The sequence below is a fragment of the Anser anser genome, assembly GCF_964211835.1.
Source record: "Anser anser genome assembly, chromosome: 4".
Taxonomy (NCBI): Eukaryota; Metazoa; Chordata; class Aves; order Anseriformes; family Anatidae; genus Anser; species Anser anser.
In genome coordinates, this window is record NC_139724.1 from 54897360 (window position 1) to 54917828 (window position 20469).

General features: G+C 39.8%; 1 protein-coding gene across 3 annotated transcripts in view; it reads left to right on the top strand.

The window, feature by feature from the left end:
* TMEM156 (transmembrane protein 156) overlaps nt 1-19270 on the top strand; it is a 29091-nt gene extending 9821 nt beyond the window's left edge. Inside the window, exons 5-8 of one of the 3 annotated variants that reach the window (XR_014584430.1) lie at nt 1444-1548; nt 7690-7794; nt 8077-13608; nt 15851-19270. Coding sequence is in view for 1 of the 3 variants with exons in the window: in XM_083836265.1 (XP_083692391.1) it covers nt 1444-1548; nt 7690-7794; nt 15851-15864 (224 nt within the window). In the remaining 2 variants the exon portion in view is untranslated. The remainder of the gene's footprint in view (nt 1-1443; nt 1549-7689; nt 7795-8076; nt 13609-15850) is intronic. The other 2 variants (XR_014584431.1, XM_083836265.1) reach the window with 2 other exon arrangements.
* Nucleotides 19271-20469: the final 1199 nt, after the last annotated feature.

Here is a 20469-nt window from a genome sequence, read left to right on the forward strand (position 1 = left end):
TTAGATTTTCTATGCTTTGAGTCATAACATCTCATTTTTAATGCAGAACCATTAGTAGCGATGAGTAATGATTTTACTGCCTTTATCCTTAAACATCGTTTTTCTATTAAATGCAAGTTTTTCAGAATTGTTGTGGACACAAGCAGGGAGGAAAAGATGCCCTTTTTGGGCTTCTGATTTCTGATTTACTTCTAGAATATGTTTTCTGTTAATAGAGGAATAGTATTTTCATGAGTTAAATTTACAATGTATATCATATACAACAGCAGTATCTTACTGGCAAAAAGATAAGCACATAAAATTAGTTTTAAGGGTTTTATTTCTTGTATGTATATATTATGCCACCTTTAATTAAAAGTCTACATGCTGCTTTTTTTTCTATGGTGCCTAAAGAATCTATCAGAATATTACTATGTGCCTAAAACAGCTGCTCAGAATTTTTACAGTCATAATTCAGTTACTAGTTTTTCTCTCACTTTCTGAGCACTAGTGAAAGCTGGTAAGAAATATGGAATTATTCATTTCCTCTCGAGACCTTCCAAGACTTTCTTCTAGCCAGACTCTGAGACTCTTTGAAATATTAATGAAGTTATTTCCAAGAGTGCATAAAATAAAATATCCAAATAAACTTTGAGGAGGTTACAACTGATCCTTGACAAAGGAGCTAAATTTGAAATTAGTCCTTTTGCCTTTACTCTTCCACTCTTGTCTTACAGCCAGTTCTAGAGTTTCTTTTGACATTAATTGTCAGAGCACATATTTAAGGCTTCAGCATATTAGCTCTCACCTGGGTATTCATAAAAACGTCATGACCTAAATAATGCTAATTTAATGAATTTTTAAAGATGATTTTTTTTTTCCTGGCATTCTCAAAAGAAAAAAAAATCAGTTCTGTTGTGTAGAAGTGGGGCAAGTCTGCTGTCACAAGCTGAGTCTTGAGCTGCTGTCACTGTAGAAGACTGCCATCGAGAGAGTGGCAGGATGATGGAAAGCACTGGGTGCTGAGGGCAGTCAGAGGTGTTCAACCCAGCTCTATCTTGTCTCGGTGGTGTAGGGCTTGTTCCTGTACTGTGCTCCCAAAAATGAACACCACACACTTGCAAAGAAGCTGTCAGCTTCCTAGGGAGCCAGTACACTTCATCCTTGCTATTACCACAGCATGCGTGGTTACTTTTTTTTATAATCTTACAAAGTCTGCTTAAGTTACATGCTATAGAGAAAGAAAGAAGAATTTGAAAAGGGCAAACATAGAGTCATAAAAATTCACTTGGGAAAATATAAAACATCTGACCCTAGGTTTTCCTCCTGACCTTACTTCAAAACCTTCCTGTTTCTTCATGGAAAATGTTAAACAATTTAGGCATAAGGGCTATACCAGCTTTCCTTCTAATGAGTGCTGTCTGTATTTCTATAGCTGAAGATATCTCATTTTGTTTAAAACAGATTGTAAACACAGAGGAGCAGCAGCAGTTTATACTATTCAAAGCAAAGAAGATTCCAGACATGCAATAACCACCATTTCTGCTACTAAAATTAAACTTTTTCCTGGTAAGTAATATAAAAGTAAAATAAAAACCTAACAATTTGTGAAGCCTGGGGAGTTCAAGAAAGGCCTTTTAAGACTTTCCTGTCAAGGGATGTTTCAGTTTTGTTTCAGAGTTACCTTGATCCTACACAAATTTGATCTGGCTTATGTTACGGATACATATTTCTATCGGAAATAAATATTTCTCACAGTGAAACTCTACAAAGACTTATGTATGTGGGAACGCTTCTCTTAGTCTTCCAAATGTTTTGCATGAAGGACTTTGCTGTTGTTTTCTTTTACCTCCTTTTAATTTTTGGTGATCTTGTGTGCCATATTTGAAGCCTGGCAGCTGAGTGCTTTGAGTGTGTATGAAAAGTGTACACAAATATGCACACATATATGTATGCTCTGTGTGTTTTTGGCTTGACAAAATCTGCTAGCAAAGAATGGAATGGACGCTTGCAGCAGGACTCAGGAAATGGCTTTGCTGGCATTTAGAGACTATTCCTAGAAAAAAATCCCAACAAAGTACAATTTAATAGTTTCAGACAGGTATTAAAATGCGATCTTCTGAGAGTATAATGTGGCTAGCCCAGATAAATTAAGAGGCATGGCTAAACTCCACGTTTTGGTTGCAGAAATTAGAATTTGATTATAAATCTCTGGGTGAGGGGAAATTAGCAGATACAGCTCTGAATGTTACTGATACTGCCGGAAAAGTCGTATGCTTCAATAAATGCCATAGATCCTGGTTTCACAAAGGGAGCTCTGGCTTTTTAAATATTAATATGAACATGAAGAATAATAGCTTTGAATGGGAAAAACAAAACAAAACAACAAAAAAAACCAAAACCACCACCACCACCAAAAAAAAAAACAACCACAAAACACCACCAACAAAAATCTCCCACCAAAACAAGAACTACAAAGCCAGCAAATGAAACAAATGGTTTTAAATTTGTCTAGGTTTGGCTACCTTGCTTTTTGTCTTGTCAATTCCTTGAGAAATAGAGGAGGCTTGATAATTTCCCTCTGCAACTCAATAACTCACTGCATTTCAATTTTACCTAGAAAATAGTGAATAGCTAGCTCTCCGTCTGTCTGAACTCTCCTGGGAGTACAATTTATGCTCCTCAGTTTTAGAGTGCTGGCTACCTCTAAGATTTTATTTAAGGTTTAAGATATTTATGAGCTCATTATTTTCATCCCCCAGGAAAGGAATTATCTCTCTGCCACCTTTTGTCTTTAGTAGCTTCACTAATACCATAACTGTTTTATCAGCATGTTCACAATGGCAACTTTAATGTTGTATATCCAAAGGCATTTTTGATGATAAAGTTTTATGGAAATTCAAATCTAGTTTTACTGTGCTGAAGAGAACAGGAATCACATATTGGTCTGTTGTTCTTACCTCTGTATTCCTCCCGGTTCAACCTATCAGTTTAACCCAGAAAGATGCTTAGTTGTAACTGCAATAATGGGCCTTATTCTAATCTGATACTCATTGATTTCACACACCATAGTTCCGATCAATCCAGTCAATTTCCTGATTTATACTTATATAATCAAAAGTAGAATCAAGACCATATGAAAAATGTTTACATTTTTTCCAGTTCCTAAGTTTAAGATTTGCTACTGTGATAGTGGATTATAAATAGTGTTAGATTACTTATTCAACAGCCCTTGATAATAGTGTAATTATCATTAGTGTACAGCTTGGAATCTCTGAACACAACATTGAGGTGCACCAAAGACAATACAACCATCCTGGAAACACTGCAATGAGGATAAATAACTGTATATATAAGCGAATGTGACAGTATCTCATATAGATGAAAAGATGTACAGGTGCTTCTCAAAGGTTAGTCAAAGTTCAGAAAGTATGAGGAAAGAAAAAGAAGGAAACCTGCACTTTGAAAATTAGAATGTTTTCCTACATAGGCTCAGTAAAGTAGTGGCTTAATATCACTGGGGTCCTACAAATAGATAATTTACAGCATGTATGCTAGTCTTGTGAAACTGTTAGTGCCTCTATATCCACAAATTATCATCATCCAGTCCAGTGTCCCTTTTTTCCAAGCAGGAAAAACCTTCAGTAAATTCTCTAGGGCAGGATTAAAATTACAACCTTCCAACTTGAGAAATTCATGGTACTGTGAATGATTAGGCACATACAGTGGTAATAGGGAAGCTTTAAAACATTCTGGTCATAAACGTTGGCTGTATCATGTCTGTGCTGTTAAGCTAAAGAAAAAAAAAAGAATGTGAAAGAGCATGTACAGAGCTGTACAGTGCATGTTTTCTAGACTTTAGATCTGTTTCTGCCATTACATTTATGTAAAATAGTCCTTTGAGTGGTTTGAATTGACAAAACTCAGTTGCCCTTTAGTGCAGCCACAAGAGAAAGGAAAGAGAACAGGATGCTTTTTCATCAGTGCAAGAAATATGTGTTCTTTAAGCAGCTGACCTGTATTTCCAGACACAGAGCATTTTCATATCAAATAGGACTCGCTAGTAGTAGTTCGTGGAAAATAAACCAAAGGTGAAAAATCTATTCCTTGCTTTGTGTTCATCACAGAGAATGTCAGGGAGATTCCCACATCAGAGGCTTTTATTGCAAGACTTTCTTTTCTCAAACTGAAGAGGCAGTTGAAGAGGTTTTGGAACAACTTAATAAATTAATAATAGCAATTATAAGGACTAGATAGTATTCCCCGAAGTGTTTTAAAAGAACTCAGATAGAAATTGCTAAACTGTCACGTACAGCTCACTGCTTAAATCGCCTTGGTTCCAGTGAAATGGAAGGTAGCTATACTTACTCTGCTCTTACACTTTTCCTTAACCCACTTTCCCTGAAACACTTAAATACCCTTTCCACTACTAGGAACTGATTAAGTATAGCTATTCTCATATGACTGTATCCTAAAAAATTAACTCCTGGGGACATGGCACATGTTGGGAGCAGGCCAGCGTCTATGAACTATACACTACACTGTTCAAAAAAAAAAAAGAAATGTTGCACAAGAAAGACAAATTGCATAAATGAGTGCTTTTGGTACCTATGAGTGAATCTGCCTAGCAGGGTCTTTTCATACTGGAAGTTTCATTAATGTAAGTATGTGGGTTATAAAATGCAGTGTGAATTTATGTCGCTACAAGTTTACCACTATAAATTCCCATCTAGACCATATTTCTGTAGCATAAAAATGACATTCCTTATTTATTTTTGTCCTGTTTTGAAAGCAGCATAAGGTCTGTTGGAAAAAAAACCTGCTCCCACTCCCATTCTAGAATGGGACTGTGCAAACACGCAACCGTACTGTTAATATCATCATGTTATTACCCTGCAGTCTATGTGAGCAACCTTAGTTCTGACATAATGCTTTCTATATTGCTGAAATTGTGTATTACTTCTCTCGTTTTCAGCAATACTCCATTGGCTCAAAGTAATAATTTGGTTCATTACATTTTGGGATACAAATACAAGATTCCCTGACTCGTCTGGCTCACAGTAATGCAAAGTTAATTCTGATGTATTTGAGTATGTTTTCTTCTGATTATATTATGATGCTCTTGGCTTTCAACCATATCAAATTAATATTCATATTGAATTTGCTGGAACAGATTTTGAACGTATCCTAGTCATGGTATCGGGTATTCCGAAGACTGTATTTGTTGAAGCAGTAACATATTTAATTGAGATTTCAATAGACTGTGAATTACAAGATGTATTTGTATATTCATATCTATGCTACTTATCTGGCATCTTAGACTTACTTATACCTTTTCTCTAATGAAAATGAAAGTAGCACAGTATCAGCAAATGTGCAGAGCACCTGGCTACACTGTGGCCTGCTGAGCTCTATATTAGCAAAGACCCAAGCTGGGGTTTTGGCCTCAGCCCCCAGCAGCAATGGAAATTCCTCCCACAGACCAGCAGCCGTTCCCGATACAGCAGCAGCCACCCACCCCTGTGGGTCGGACTGGGGCAGATGGTCAGCATTTGGTACAGCTTTTGCTACTGCAGAGGTGTTTTGTGTTTCTCCTAGGGGAAAGGTTGAATTTGAGTGTCTGGTTTGACTCAATTGGTTCAGGCTAAGAGAAATGCAGAAGTAGAAAAATAGCCTAGATGCTGGAAGCAAAGGGAAATAGCTACAGTTCTTAGATATAGAAATTTTGGACTTTCCAGTTACATGAAAAGTGGGGTAGCTTGGTTAAAACACATGCTTTAAATTGCTGAAAGACCTGCAGCCACTAAGCAATTGGGTGGTAACTTCATAACTCATCCTGAAAGAAGAACTTTATACGATCATGGTGACAACCAGGACTCAGAGAATAAAACCTCAGGGTTTCTGGCCTGCCGTTGTTTTCTGGACTGTTCAGACTTTGTGACATCCATAGCATCTGATATAAGTGGGCTTGACAACTACAATTTGCACATAAGAAACAATAAGACAAATTTCCCCTCGGTCATTTGAGTTCCTATATTGTTTTCTGTGCTACCCTATTAAAATAATAGTTCCTTGCCTACAAGATTAGAAGAAGTGGGCCAAGTTCTGCCATATCTTGATGTATTGCTACAGCTTCAGGTTAGTTGACAGGCTGGAAATAGACCCAATCCCTGGCTCAGCAGTGTCAGGGCTGGCATCTCAATGAATTCGGACTCAGTCCTCCTTGTGTTCTGTGGCACCTTCTCTTTTAAGCAAAGAGGACAGGCAGGATGCATCCTCTACAGCACCAAATACGTGCAAAGCCAAGAAAGGAGAAATTTGTTTAATCTTGGCTAAGTGAACCATCACATATTTTATTCCGATCCTTCCTAGTTAGTTCTTGACATAGCTGTGTAGTTGTCTCTGCCTCAGCAACGTAGATGAATAATGCTGAGAAAAGCAAAGCTTGTCACGGTGTTCAGTACTCAACACAGATGTACATGTTTCTAAGATGCAATGTTTCCAGAGAAAAATGTGAAGCCTAATTACCACTTCGGGTCTTTGCTGTTTCAGAAGGGAGAATAAAAGCTATAGGAGACAGGTAATTTTAGGGAGCTTTTTATAGCCCCTGTATTCTTTCAGTAGAGCACCAATACATGAGGGGCCATTTCCCTGCTCCGTTTGCATGCGTGCAGAGCAGCCTTACACACGGGCTCCGAAGGGAATATCAGCCTACGTTCCCATTCTCTTCAGGTTCAGCCTGAGGGTGGAATACGATCCACTGCTATTTTTAAGCCTACCCCAGTTTTGTTTTAACTTTGTCTTTCATACTCAGCTGCTTAATTACCAAGATCCAAACCCCACTTTTTAATTGCATTTGTAAAGGAGAGAAGCCCAGTTGATATTGAAAGTAGAGAAAGGATATGGCTAAATATAAATGGCATGGTTCTTCCTCTTGTTATGAACTCAGGAGAAATCTGTTTGTAGGTTAACAGAAGTTATGGATGGTCAGGGACAGGGTGGACCTGGAGTCAAAATGCTGTGTCTTCTACTGTAGTTCTTCAAAAAATGCATTGCATCAAAGCATCGTTAGCCTGGCAACTCTGCTTCTGTGCTTCCTTACGTGTATCCCAGCAAGACACCATGTCTGCGTGTCAGCGTGCTAATGGCATCACCATGTCTCTGCCTGTTTCTGAAGTGCATGCTGTTATCTCTGTTAAGCACTGTACGACACCCGGTTACTCTCCCTGTGTGTATGGCAAGCTCTCTGAGGCACAGTCTGGGCTGTCCTTCTGTGAGAATGAATCGGAAAGTTCACACTCTAAATTTCACTTGGTTCTGCTTAACTGGCCACCTGTAGCTTTTCGTGTTCTGGGAGACCCTTAGTTAACCCCATATTTGCATGCTTTTGCATTTTCACTACTAGTAAATTTTCAAGAGAATTTAGTGGCCTACCCTCAAGCTGTTTTCCATGAAGACTTAGGATCAACTTGTAGTCTGGGTAGTGCCAAGAGGAAGCGAAGTACCAGAACGTGGTTAGTACTTGCAGGACTCCCAGACGTGTATCTGCATTTCTAGGCACTGAAATCCCATTGAAAAACTGGCTGTGCACCTCTGTCTCTCATTCAGATAGCTCTCAGTGATCTTCAAACCTGCATATTCAAAGCGTAACACTCTGCAGATGTATTTGTTGTTGAGCTGTATGGATAAAAATATTTTACCTTTTCCTAGTGAAGACCAACGAACAACAGGTTCCACTTACTGCACAGGCCAAGAAGGTACTACCCATAATTCCTGAACAAGAACATTGTCATCTGAGTGCATCACCTGTAGAAGGTAAGTAAATACCTTGCAACTGTCAGGTTTTTTTTGTTTAGCCTCATATTTTCAGAATTAGGGGTAAGCAATATCTGCTCAAAATAAATTACGACTTCTTCTAGCCAAATATATGAGATGACAAACTGGAAAATGTGTTTTGCGAGAGCTAGATGGCAAGAAAACAAAATCAATTTTCCTTCTGGTACCAAGAGTGATCTATAAACTTATCTGTTAGCCTTTTAAACCCTGTGTGCCCCTGAAGGCAGCCCTGCTAATTCTGACACTATTTTTCTGGTGCAGAACATCAAGTCCTAGACTTCAGCGTTGCGCTGACATTTGTTTCTGACAAGAGCAGAAGAAAGAAGCATTTTTCAGATGATCTCTGAAGAGAATCATGTGTTTGAAATAAATAGTGAGCTGGTAAAATTCACAAAATAAAAGAAAATAATTGCTCTGTTATTACACCAGCCAGAATAAGTGACAAGAAGTTGGTTTTAGCTTGGAACTAAAACTAGTACGCCACTTCTAACTTTCTTCAGCCATTGTACTTCAATAATTGTTTCAGGAAGTCCAGATGTAATGAAACAAGTTGGAAGAGAAATGTACAGTAAGAGATTCCTCTTTCTGGCAATACTTGTAATGCCTAGAAGCTGATTACTCAAATGAGTGATACAGACAGACTAATGTATCAGTTGCCTACTTGGGGTTATGGCTATTTGCATAGATTTATATTACTGCACATGGTGAGTTTTTTAGGTTAAAAGCATAAGAAGTCATTCTCTACATATATTTAAATTGGATGGAGTTATATTGAAAATGCAGTATCGTATCACACTATCTTTTTAACGTGTTAAAAAAGTTGATGTACGGTGTGGTTTTGTGCCTCACATGGACCCATAAACAGTGAGGTTGTATGTTGACAGCAGAGCTAAAGAAGCAATTTGGAACAGCATTGTTGGCAAAAGGTGAGGTACTTTCACAATAAATTAATAATTGAGCTAGGTTATTGTTTGGCTTCTGAGAGAGACTAGCTGTGTTACGGACAGCATAAAGTCATGATTAAAAATGCTGACAACTTTTTAATGGCACCCATCCACAGATCTTACGAGGACTTGTAAAGATGGAAAGTTGGCATTGTTACCATCCTAAAATGAGGCTATCAGGAGGCAGAGAAAGATAACTTGACTTGGGATGTCAGTGACATGGGCAACAGCAGTTCTCAGATCACCTGTGTTCATCTGTTTGCTGTTTGGATGTCATGAGCTTTCCCAGAGCCCCATCAACCTTTCCGTAGGACACTTTCCATTCTTCAGGGACCTCTCCCAACCACTTCAGTACAAGCCCTCTTGTTTTTCTGATAGGTGTCAACTATCTTGCAGGTAGTATCTTCCTGGGTCCCCATCTGCCATGTACCTGCCCACCTTAATTGTTCCTTGTGAAGAGAGGCAGCATTTACTCTTGGGTTAGAAATAGATATTTCTGAGGTTGCAATAGCATGTATTACTGAGGGGGTGGGTGCTCAGTAGTGTTCAGTGCCTTCATTTATCCTGTATAGTGGTTGAGCAGTAGCAAACTATGTCCGTCCAGGATATTGGCTTCACCAAAACTCATCTTTTAGAAGCAGGAAGCAAAATGCTGTGCATTTGCTTGTGTGCTCCATTTCCATGCAAATTTAACTTCTGTGTTCCTGGAAGTAAGAGTAACCATTCAGACTGACCTGCTAGTACTCCTTAAGCTGTTACTGTATTGCATATTATGTATTAAAGGGTAAAAAGGAGAGGTGGAGCAGCTTTGCAGATTTTTTGATTGCTCTGTGAGGTAATATACGAAATTCAGGACATTCTGGGATGAAGTAATCCATTTGCTTAACTCTGGGCCTGTCACTGAAAGATTGGGTGCCCTGAGAAACCCCAAATATCTTGTTCCAGTGCTGTGCTGTACTGAAGCAGGCTTGTTTTCCTGGGCATAACAAAATCTTCCTGTAAGAACCACTGCTGGCAGTGAGGTGAAATGGATGTGATGCTTGGGATTAATGCTTGATAGTATTTTAATGTTACATGACATTGTGTGGAAAGATTATTAAAGGGTGTGGCTGGAGAAGGACTAACTTGTGCCTGGGGAGACAATAACTTAGATCTAGATCTTGCCTTTTGTTGCAATTGGGTTTTGAATAATATTTCTCACAGGAATACTGTCTTGAAGCTAAATACTCTGCAGAACCAACAAAGGCACTTCCTGTTTAGTCTTGCTTCATTTCCTGCAAAGAAACACTTCCCCCTTCCTCCAAAAAGGTCAGATTCAACTCCTTGCTACCTGTGTTTGCGGGCGGCTCAGTAGGTAACAATGCTGCAGGGACAGCCTACAGGACAGCTTGCTGGCTGGAAAACTTTGGGTTACTTCGTCTGTGGAAGGAGGCTGCGATCTACTTTTGCCATGAGTGCTAGGGTCATCTTTATTAAGTCAGCGCAGGCTGTCAGCTGAGTTCTCTTTGCTCGACCAAGGCACCTTCTTCCTCTTCTTTGTAGAGGAGCACATTTGAAAATCCTTCTGCTGTTGAGGTGGGCTTCAGGCAATCTGCTTGTCTTTGAGTCGTGCTTTTCCTGATTTCCAGGTAGCCGAATATGTGCTCGTAGAAAACATTAACCACAGCCCAGCACAAAATGTTTATCTGATTCTTCTGAGGTTAGCTATGCAGAGATGCAGTAGGTGTAACAGCAGCTACAAGAGGGAGGGAGAGGAAGGCTCGCTCTTCTCCCCGTGAGCTGGAGAACCTGCTGGTGGCCTCAGCAACATCCCTTAGCCTGAGGCTCATAGGCAACACATTGCCTGAAAGACTCCACAGCACTGTTTGTAGCCACAGAAAATTAGCAAGTTAAAATCCAGACTAGACAGGAGAGCAAAGTATAAGGCACATTACTCTCTCATTGGCCCTTCTGCTATAGAAAAGCATTTGTCTTGCAAATAGATGGAGGCAGATAAAGAGTTGATGACATTGCTGCTTTCTGCTGAATGTTTCTTTTGATGTCAGGAAATAGTCTTCATTGTGTTTGTTAGGGATTCAGAAATAAATAATACTTATTTTTAACAAACAACATTGCATTCTGTAAGTTTTTAAGGTGAGAATATGAGAGGACTTTGTGTAGTTACCTATATCTCAGCATCTCTGAGAGTTCTCAAATGAAGGTTTGATATGATTGATTTTTCAATTGGAAGTAGCCTATAGTTAGCCACAAACTAGACTTTGCTGCTTTTAAGCCTAGTAGGAAAAGACCTGATCCAAAATGTAGTGAAGGCAGGAGTGGGTCTCTCTGTTAGCATCACCAAATTTTGTTTATGACAAAATATATTAAATAAAGTAAGTAAAAATCAGGGTGATCTCCTGCTGGATGGCTAACAAACAAAATGAAGACTGGCAGTGTGATAGTAAGTAATGGTGCGTGCATTTCTGTGCACACATATACCAAAAGGCACACAAATAAAAATTCAGCTAATAAAAAATGCACCATCTTCTGTACCCATACACCTTTGACAAAGGAGAATCTTTTCAGTAGAGGTCACTTGAATATCTCTGTGTATTTTCAGGGAAAATATTATTATTACATGTGAGTGCTGAACTTCAGAATCCCTCTCTGTTTCTGCCATCTTTCATTAAAGAGCCACATTAGCAACTGTCCTGGAAAAAATGAAGGAGCCAAATCTCTCAGCTGCTTTAAGACAGTTCTCTGTTTATGCATGACAGCTGTAGATGTTTTTCCTTAGTGCTGTCAAATGGTGACATAAGAATTATTGCAGATTTCAGGGCTGCTTTTATTTGGTTAGAAAGCATGAACATTTTATTCAGGGCAAATATTTGCGCGAGGAGGTAGCGCTGTTCAGGGGACAGCCTGCTAGAATAAAGCTCTGGAGACCCAACTTCTTTTTCAGTCTCTGCCCGTGACTCCTCATTACTAATTGCACCGTGGTAATCACAGTTTATCCCAGCTAAAACAGAGACTGTGTTGTGCTTTTAACTTATGAAGCACTACTTGCATCAACCGGTGCTTTTAACTTAAAGAGCACTACTTACATCAACTATTATTTTTAGCAGCTCTAAAATGCTGTGAGATGTTTATCTGGGTCTGCTGCTTTATTTATTTATTTATTTATTTTTCGGAAGCGTCAGCAGTGAATATCCTCCTTGTGATAAATGGAAAGACAGAAACTCAAAGCTGCACTGCTAGCAAGAAATCTGGAAAAGCAGATCAGAAGAATAAATACTGAATTTATGTATGAAAGCTAGACGACTAGCTCCTTTTCCCTAAAGAAATTAGCATGGCAAACCACAGGAAGACTAACATTTCTGAATGCACTGGGTTCAATGGCACTTCCCTAAAACACTGGAGGCAAAGAATTATTGCAGTAAGGAATAAAAGTGGGCAAGTAAGTGTCAAATCACTGTTGCCATTAAAACAACCCTATGTATGGTGAACAGCCTATCCGAAGAGCATTCAGCAAGACGATTTTGCTGATGGTTAGCCCTGAAATCATTGTTACATAGGGAAGCCTTTGGTTAAACTTATCCTTTGAGGCTGAAGTAAGCAGGTCCCAAGGAGCAACTTCTCTCCAGTCCTGCCCTTGGTGGTGGTCTGTCCTTCCCCAGTGGTGGGGCCGTGTGGAGTCCAGGCAGACTGGTGCAGGACGTGCTGGACTTCTCCGTGCCACAGACACACTTCAGCCTTACAGTGATCAGGGCAGAGTAATAATTGTATGTGTTATGGCATGAAGAGTAACTGTGAGCCCTCCCCTACAGTATTTCTGTCCTCTGCCCTTTCAGGCAGCGTTGTGTTCTCCAAATCAAAAGGAGCATTAAGGGATTTCATGGGTGACTAAGGACAGAACAGAGTTCTGCCTTATTGGGGGACCTTAGCGACAGACACAGAACTGACAGCTTTGGGATGAAGTGCTGCCATGTTATAAGGAAAGAAGAAAGAAGAGAGAGAAAGAGAAGGAAGAGAAAGAAAAATGAAAGAAAGAATAGAGAAAGAAAAGAAAGAAGGACAGAAGGAAAGAAAAGGAAAAAAAAGGAGAAGAAAAAAAGAAAGAAAAAGGGAAAGAAAAAGAAAAAAAAGAAAAAGAAAGAAAAAGGAAGAAAGGGAAAGAAAGAAGGGAGAGAGAAAACTCCATGTCTTACAGCCAACAGTGGTGGACTTGTTGTTGTTGTGGTAGTAAAAACTGTCCAGTGTCACGCTCTGAGCTGCTGTTAGATCAAATTCCCACAAATTGGTCACTGTTACCTCAAACACTTTATTTACTACATCAGTCTTTTTGACAGTCAGTTCCCCAAGGACAAGATGAAATAACCTTAACGTCTTCCCTCCCATTAATTCTCTTAATAAAAGTGGTTGAGGTGTCAAAGGCTGCACAAAAGCTAATGAAAGTTCCACATCAGCAATTGCCAACAATTTTTAGTGCACTTCCCTTTGCCATCAGCACCTCCATCTCTCTTTGTAAAGAGCTTTCAGATCCTCGAATACGTAAGGTGCTTCACGTCTCTGTATTTCTTCCTGAGTGGCAGTGTAGCTGTACAGTTAAACAAGACGAGTTGGCCTCTCAGTGAATGCATAATTTAAGGCACAATCTTATCTTCAGGTGAAATGGATTATAAAATTGGAGCATAAGGTAGATGACAGGCAACTGACAGGGACGATGCACTGGGGAAGAACGTGTATGGCTGAAAAGATGAGAACCTCTTTTGCAGAAAATACAAGAATTGATGCATCCCTCTCCTCTCTTGCAGTCTAAAAGCAGGTGGACACACCACCTCCCGTGTGGGCTGGTCGGCACAAGAGCTCAGTAAGTAACTATGTGTATGAGCCTGACTCCCATCCAGATATGTTCAGCGTTCCTTTACTGCTGTCATTTTCTAAGGATGCCCTCCCCTTGCAGTGTAGAAAGGTAGTGGTAGAGTCTGGTCTAATACCATGCTAATACCCGATTCAGTGCTGGTCCACCTAGGGAATTACCTGGGTTTGGGCTCAGACCCTTCTGCCGTCCTGAAGAGGCCTCCAAATACTATCAGTACAGAATTTAGGAGCATCAACAGAAAGGGCAACTAAAAATATTTTTGCTTTTCCTTACGTGATCATGGCATTGCAAAAATGTTTTCCTATTTCAAAGAACGCCTCTGTGGTGTGTCTTCAAGCAAGACACCCACACAAACAACAGAAGATAGTAATTATGCAGGGGAAACAGTGGCACTGATAGTTCAAAGCATTCTAGCAAAGGCACATAGCAAATGTGCTCAGGAGCGAGAGCAAGATTAGTTAGGCTGCTTTTGTAAATAGTATGTCTATTTGTAAAGAACAGTAGCTGTGATTTCAGATTTGTGGGATCCTTCCATTTATCCTTTTGATGCTTTTTCTAGAAAACATCATTTCAGTTCTCAGAAGTGATAGATAGATGTGCTGTGGCTAACGTCATAATAAAATTGGGTGTGATGATGCTGAAGGCAGAAGTTCCAACCAGCCACATCTGGATTTGCCAGTTGGCCATTTATATAAGCTGTCATTTTTTATGCTTTCATGAATTCCTGTAGATAACTATGAAAAAAGGTTTTTTGCATGCAGCTTTAAATTCTTTTGAGGACTGCATGCAGTCTCTCAATTATATATTTATTTTTAAAATATCACAAAAGATAATTCCTCCACTGTTCCTGCTTCCATAATAGATTCAAGTCTTAATCACACATTGAATCTAAAACTCCCCTTAGTTAGGAAACAGCTCACAGAATCAGATGGCTGAGTACATTCCAGGGTACTTGGCACGATTACTGGTCTCTGCTTAAAATGCATACCAGGATGCGTTTCATTCCAAACCAGACATTCATAGGGTTTTGAAGGGAAGCACTCCCGCTTGCTTGCAGAACTGGACTGTAATGGGTGCTGCACAGGCTGTTTAAAACCTCTGTTCCATTAGCTGGCATCAATTTTTGATGCATTGTATCCTGCCTACACTTGTCATTTTCTAGCTTGCTTTAGCAGCTGCTGCCTCCAGTATGATTTCACAGCCAAAGAAACACTTCTTATCCCAGTTCTTATGATGTAAAGGAAAAGGGAAACAGATGTTGTTATTCGGCCCTCAGCTACACGAACTACCAGAATGGGTGACAAGCTGCATTTGCTTTTTCACTCAGTGGGAGAATAAGGACTAAAGAAATGCTGTACTTTTTTCCCCCCAGCATTGTATAGTTCATTATTTCCAAATTTATCCTGCTGTAAATGGGTGTACTACATGAAATGAAATTGGGCACAGGTTTGCAAATTCTTCCTCACAGCTGGTGGTTTGGATTGTTTTTTGGTTTTTTTTTTTTTTTTAAACTTTCATTAGGATAATTTAGCTTATTTTGGTCGAGCTGCAATAAGACCTTTTAGTACCCCAAATTTACTTCTGAACACTCTGCTGCAGATGGATCAGCTCACAAAGAGACATCCAGGAGCTGACACAGAGTAAGAGAGTGCGGAAAGGAGGCAGGTGTTACACAAAACTCCTCTCCCCTCATCCAGCTGCTGGGAGGGAAGAAAAGAGACTGAAGCCTGCTCAGTTATTTCAAAGAAAGAGACCAGTCACCGCCTACCTTTAAAGGAGAGTTCCAGATAGCTCTGTGGAGATGGAGACACTCTGCAGAAACCAGTCTGGGACACTTCAGGGACATCCTTCCTGGCTCACTTCAGCTGGGTGTACGTGGCCAGTGCTTTAGAGGGGCACGTGCCGCCAAGCTTCCCTGAAAGCAAGGTGCAGTGTTTCTCACTCAGGTTCCTGTACCACAGTCTTGTGGGGCAGGTACCTATAGCACTGTCCTATTGGTAGGTATCATTTGTAGGCCTTTAGCTCCAATCTGGGGTATATCCTCTATTTTTTCTACTACTTAATCATTTTTTATTTTTTTTCCTTCTGTGGGAGAGGAAAATTAGTTACTGTAAAAGTTAAAAGAAGCGTAGACTTGTGAATTACATTGCAACGACATTTAAAGTAAATTAGAAAATACTGCTTTCTAACCTTCTCTTATTTCTGATACCAATGTTTTCTTTTGTTTCAGGTGGCGCCACGTGACGTACAGTTCCAACTGCATGAAAGGAGAAACATAATACACCACAGAAGAAAGCATATCCATTTTCAGTCTGGGGAGCTCTGTTATCCGTCTTCTCATGAGAATGCCAACTGCGCCGTTTAGTTGAGAAGCTTCATTTTATCTATCAGGACTACCTGGTATTAAGAAAATATGAATAATGGACAAACACATTTTGCTGTAGAATCAACTTCAGTAGGAAATTATAGATTTCCTATCTATTTTCTGTTCCTTTGGGATTTAATGCTTAATCATAAGGCTGTGAGATAATCCTTGCAATAATTTATTTTTCCAGCTGGGAAGAAATTTATCTTCTCCACAGGATAAAATCCTGATTGAAGGTAGAAATGAACCTGTATTTTCATGAAATGAACATAGTTTTCAGACTTTTTAATGCTCTAGGTGACTAAGATGCTTAACAGAGAATTTCTGGCTGATGAGGAGAGTGGCCAAAGGAATAGAGAAGGAAGGAGTTCTGCAGTACATTTTAATTTCTGCAGTAAACCAGGAAGACATTCATAAATTCTGCAACATCTTGGTGGATAAAGAAGAAAAATGTGGAAAAAAAATATACATTTGGCTTCAATCCACTAAATCGTTATTGTTATTATTTCTTTTATAACTCATTAAGACACCAAATGGGTTTTATACTCTTTGATAAATTGCATTTCCATCTTTTGTATTAGCTTAGGTCATTAGTATTCAGACTCATTGTCTCCTGGAACTTTTCCTTACTTTCCATTTATTGCTGCTCCTCTGAGTGTAGTGGAGCTGTTTGGGCTGAGCAGGGTCCCAAACTCATTCGGTGCTAACCCATTATTTGTGGGTACAATCTGACCATAAATTACTAGGCAGAGACAGAAATTGCAGAGCTAGGACTTCAGACTCCCTTGTGCTAAATCCATCAGGATGAACAGATTATAAACTGCCCATTGCAAATATGATATGCAGCAATTTAGCATCATGTTAATACTTCATAACCTCCATCCCTTACATTTATATAGCTTTTCCCTCCTGAAGCTTTCTGAAATTGCTTATCCAGTCATTACACCGCACCAAGCAGTTCAGATTTAATAGGAATAGTTGTGAACATTAGCTTCTGAATGATTTGAGACCATATGGAATTTTTAAAATTTAGTTGGATAAATTGGAAGCATTTGTTTCTATTGTTTGTTACCATCTTTTATAAAAAACAAACAGACAAGAAAAATACTGTCTTTCTTGATTTGGGGGCTTTTGAGGCTTTATTGCTTGTCTATGGTAATATCTTAAGGCTTTTCAGAAATGGATTTTCTAATGCATCCTATAAACTTCTCACATTTTTTATTATTTTTCCTTACCTTACTGTAGAACCACACCTTACACATGACAGATGGAAGCGAAATACCTATCTCAAACCACTGCAGAATTGCTAAGGCCAGTGTGTAAATGCTTCCTTCAAATGATGGCACTATCTATCACTCTTCCCCTTCAGTAATCCAGGGATCTTGATAGTAGGGACAGCCCTGCTCCTTGTGACCCCGATTTAATTTCCTTCCTCCTGTAATTTAATTCTATTTTTCTTGTTGCCTGTAACTCCCCCTTTTCTTTCCCTTGGATGGCTGAACTGTCCCTTTATTACCCCCACTTATCCCACAGCTTCCCAGGTGTTTGGTCTCACTACCTTGGAAGTTTGCATCTCCCGAGCTACCTCTGCAAAACACCACCACCAAGTAAAACCCAGAGGCTCTTACAAGCCTTTAATCTGTCGAGTAGAGCTTACCGTGTCCTGCAAGCATGATCCAAGCCACAGGAAAGCACGGCCTCTCAGCCTCTCACGGGGCAGCTCCTCCAGCACCGGCTGCCCAGCCTGGTGCCCCTCTGCTGAGCTCACCCCAGTTTACTGACGCATTTCTTGCACTGGGGAGTCCCAAACCAGATGCGGTGCTGGAGTCGTGGTCTCATGCACGCCCAGGTGGATAACTGACTCTCTTGACCGACTGGCAGTGCTCCTTTTACTGCAGCTGAGGAGGCTGTCGGCCTGCTTTCTGCCCGGGCACACTGCTGGCTCACGCCCGACTCGCTCCTCACCATGGCCCCGAGGTCCTTTGTAGCAGAGCTCTCCCTGGTCAGCCTGTCAGAGCGGTGACACGGCTCTTTCACACCACTCATGAAGAAGTGTGATTCTGGGATGTATGTATACAAGTTCCCTTCATTTCCCCTCCCTGTTGGCAAGGTCCTGCTGTTAAGTCTCCTTTTCACAAGGGTCTGTCTTATTTTTTTTTTTTTAACTTCTGCATTATTGTACTGTCACGTAAGAAATATTCTTTCACTCCCTGGGTAAAATATTTGAAAGGCAGAGCAAATGGCTAGTGCTTGTTCCTGAGTCTGTTAGGGCAGCTGCTTGAGAGTCTGTAAGAGAAGCCGTGTAAAGGAGATCAAAGTGGGGAGAGTAGTAAGTTCTTAGCCGATCTGTGCTCAGAGACTTTTGGGGTACAGGTAATAAAGGGAGAATGAGCTCTGCAGATCTAGTGTGATCAATTTTGCTGTCTTCTTTCCTCTCAGTTTTACCTCTTTGAATGTTCTTATCTTTGCCTCACTTCCTTCAACTTCACGCAGATTTTTCTTTTACTTCAGAAGTGCTGTTATTCCAGTTCTGCTGGAACTAATCAGATGTCATTTCTTGTTTATTTTGAACAATGTTGAAAAATTCTTTGAAAAAGTCTTTTCTTTAATCCAACCTTGAAAATTGTTCCTCTTTCCCGAGAGTATGTCATTGCTGGTTTTTTTTTGTGCCTTTGAAAAATCATCTTCCCTCTCCTATCTAAGACAGCTCAACTTTTGACATTTTATTTTCTGTTTTCTTAATTCCAAGGCTGCACACCATCATCAATACACTTCTAGAAATACTGTCTGTTGTGAATGCTGGGGCAGGTGTCCAAGCATGGAAAACGTACAGGTTGCACAATAAAAGCAGCTGTTTGTGTCCTCATAGTCTCAGCAACAAAGGTTGACCCGAGCCAGAAAAAAAAACTGTTTAAAGTCCAGAGGGTTTTCCAGTCAGACTGTAGGAATCTCAAAAGTAGGTCAGGCTGGCTGATGGTGTCACTTTAAGCCTTGCTCTGAGATGGTTTTTAAAAGAACTTGGGAAAGCCATTTTCCACTCTTTACACTCTTTTGAGTCGAACTGAAAGGACAGGGCTGTCATTTGAGATAGAAGTGGAACGTCTCAAAGATAATCCTATGAGCAGGGTGACTGCTTGTATGCTAAAAAACACTCCTGTGATTCAGAAAAAAAGGTGAAAATCTGTATTGCTCACTCAAAATGCTGTGGGGTTTCAGACTCATTGAAGTTGTTATGCATCCTGACCGGTGGTGACTCTGGAAACATCATTAAAAAACACCTCATCTTGTGATGGCTGTAATTTTGTATTGTCTGCTTAGGGCACATTTTAGAGAAAGATCTTAATGGCTTCAATGGATGATCTAAGCAACATGAAAGAAACGGGAGAGACGGTTCTTTTGTTTAGCTGTCTGAGGCAGTGGATGCAGGAGTGTTGGAGCAAATCATAGGGAAGAGATGTTTACACATGAATAGACTACACCCTGAAAAGCAGCAAAGAAATTACAGCTTGCTTTGTTTGCCAAAAAAAATGCAAATACCTTTAATATATGAATACAATAAGTGACCTGTCTCATAGTTTCCTTCACTGATGACGTATGACAGTGGATTATTTGTGAGTCTGTAGGTGTGCAGACACTGCTTCAAGTTTCACCTTGACCCATTTCTCAACTTTGCGTGCTCAAAAGCCTGCCTCAGCCAAAGCTCTCTTCTCTGCATACAAAAGGGTACTCAGAAGTGAGAAAATTGTTATGAAAAACACATCTGCTCAAGATAACAGGTAATTTCACAATTGAAGTTATTTTTTTTAAATAAGTACCTAAAACCTAGTAGTTTGACAAATGCCAGAGCACACTCAGTGTACTGACCTGGAAAAAGGTGGTCATGAAAGAAGGAACAGTCAGTCTCCCTTAAAAGTTTAAGGCTTGCATCTGTCTTTGCCAGACTCTCAATAAAATCACTCATTCCAAACGTAAATCACAAAATCAGAAACTTCACTGAGTACATCTAACCATTGCATTATTCATAACATTATTTTTTAGCACACTGCCCCAGTTCAACATCTCAAATGATTTATTTGACTGATGGAAAAATACAAACCAGTGTAAACAAAATATTCTGGGTACATCTACACAGTACTCTTCTACTGAAATATTATTTACCTAAAATTGATTTAAAGATTTTGCATTCAGTTTTCCTGGAATAAATCTGAGATCAGATGGAGTATCCCTATGCTTCTGTTTGCCCCTGTTTCTCTTCCTACATTGTACAGATGTGAATACTCAATTCTACGTGTTATTTTTTGTAACTTCTTTTACTTTAAGGAAGGTACTTTAATCAATACATACATAATTTAAGGAAGACAGACCTCTCCTAAGGAATATGTCAGACAAGCGATCCTTGTCTTAAGAACGTCCCTCAATTATTTCAAACACGATCCCCTGAGGCTTCTAATACTGTATTGTTCAGCCTCTACTAAAAAGCACCA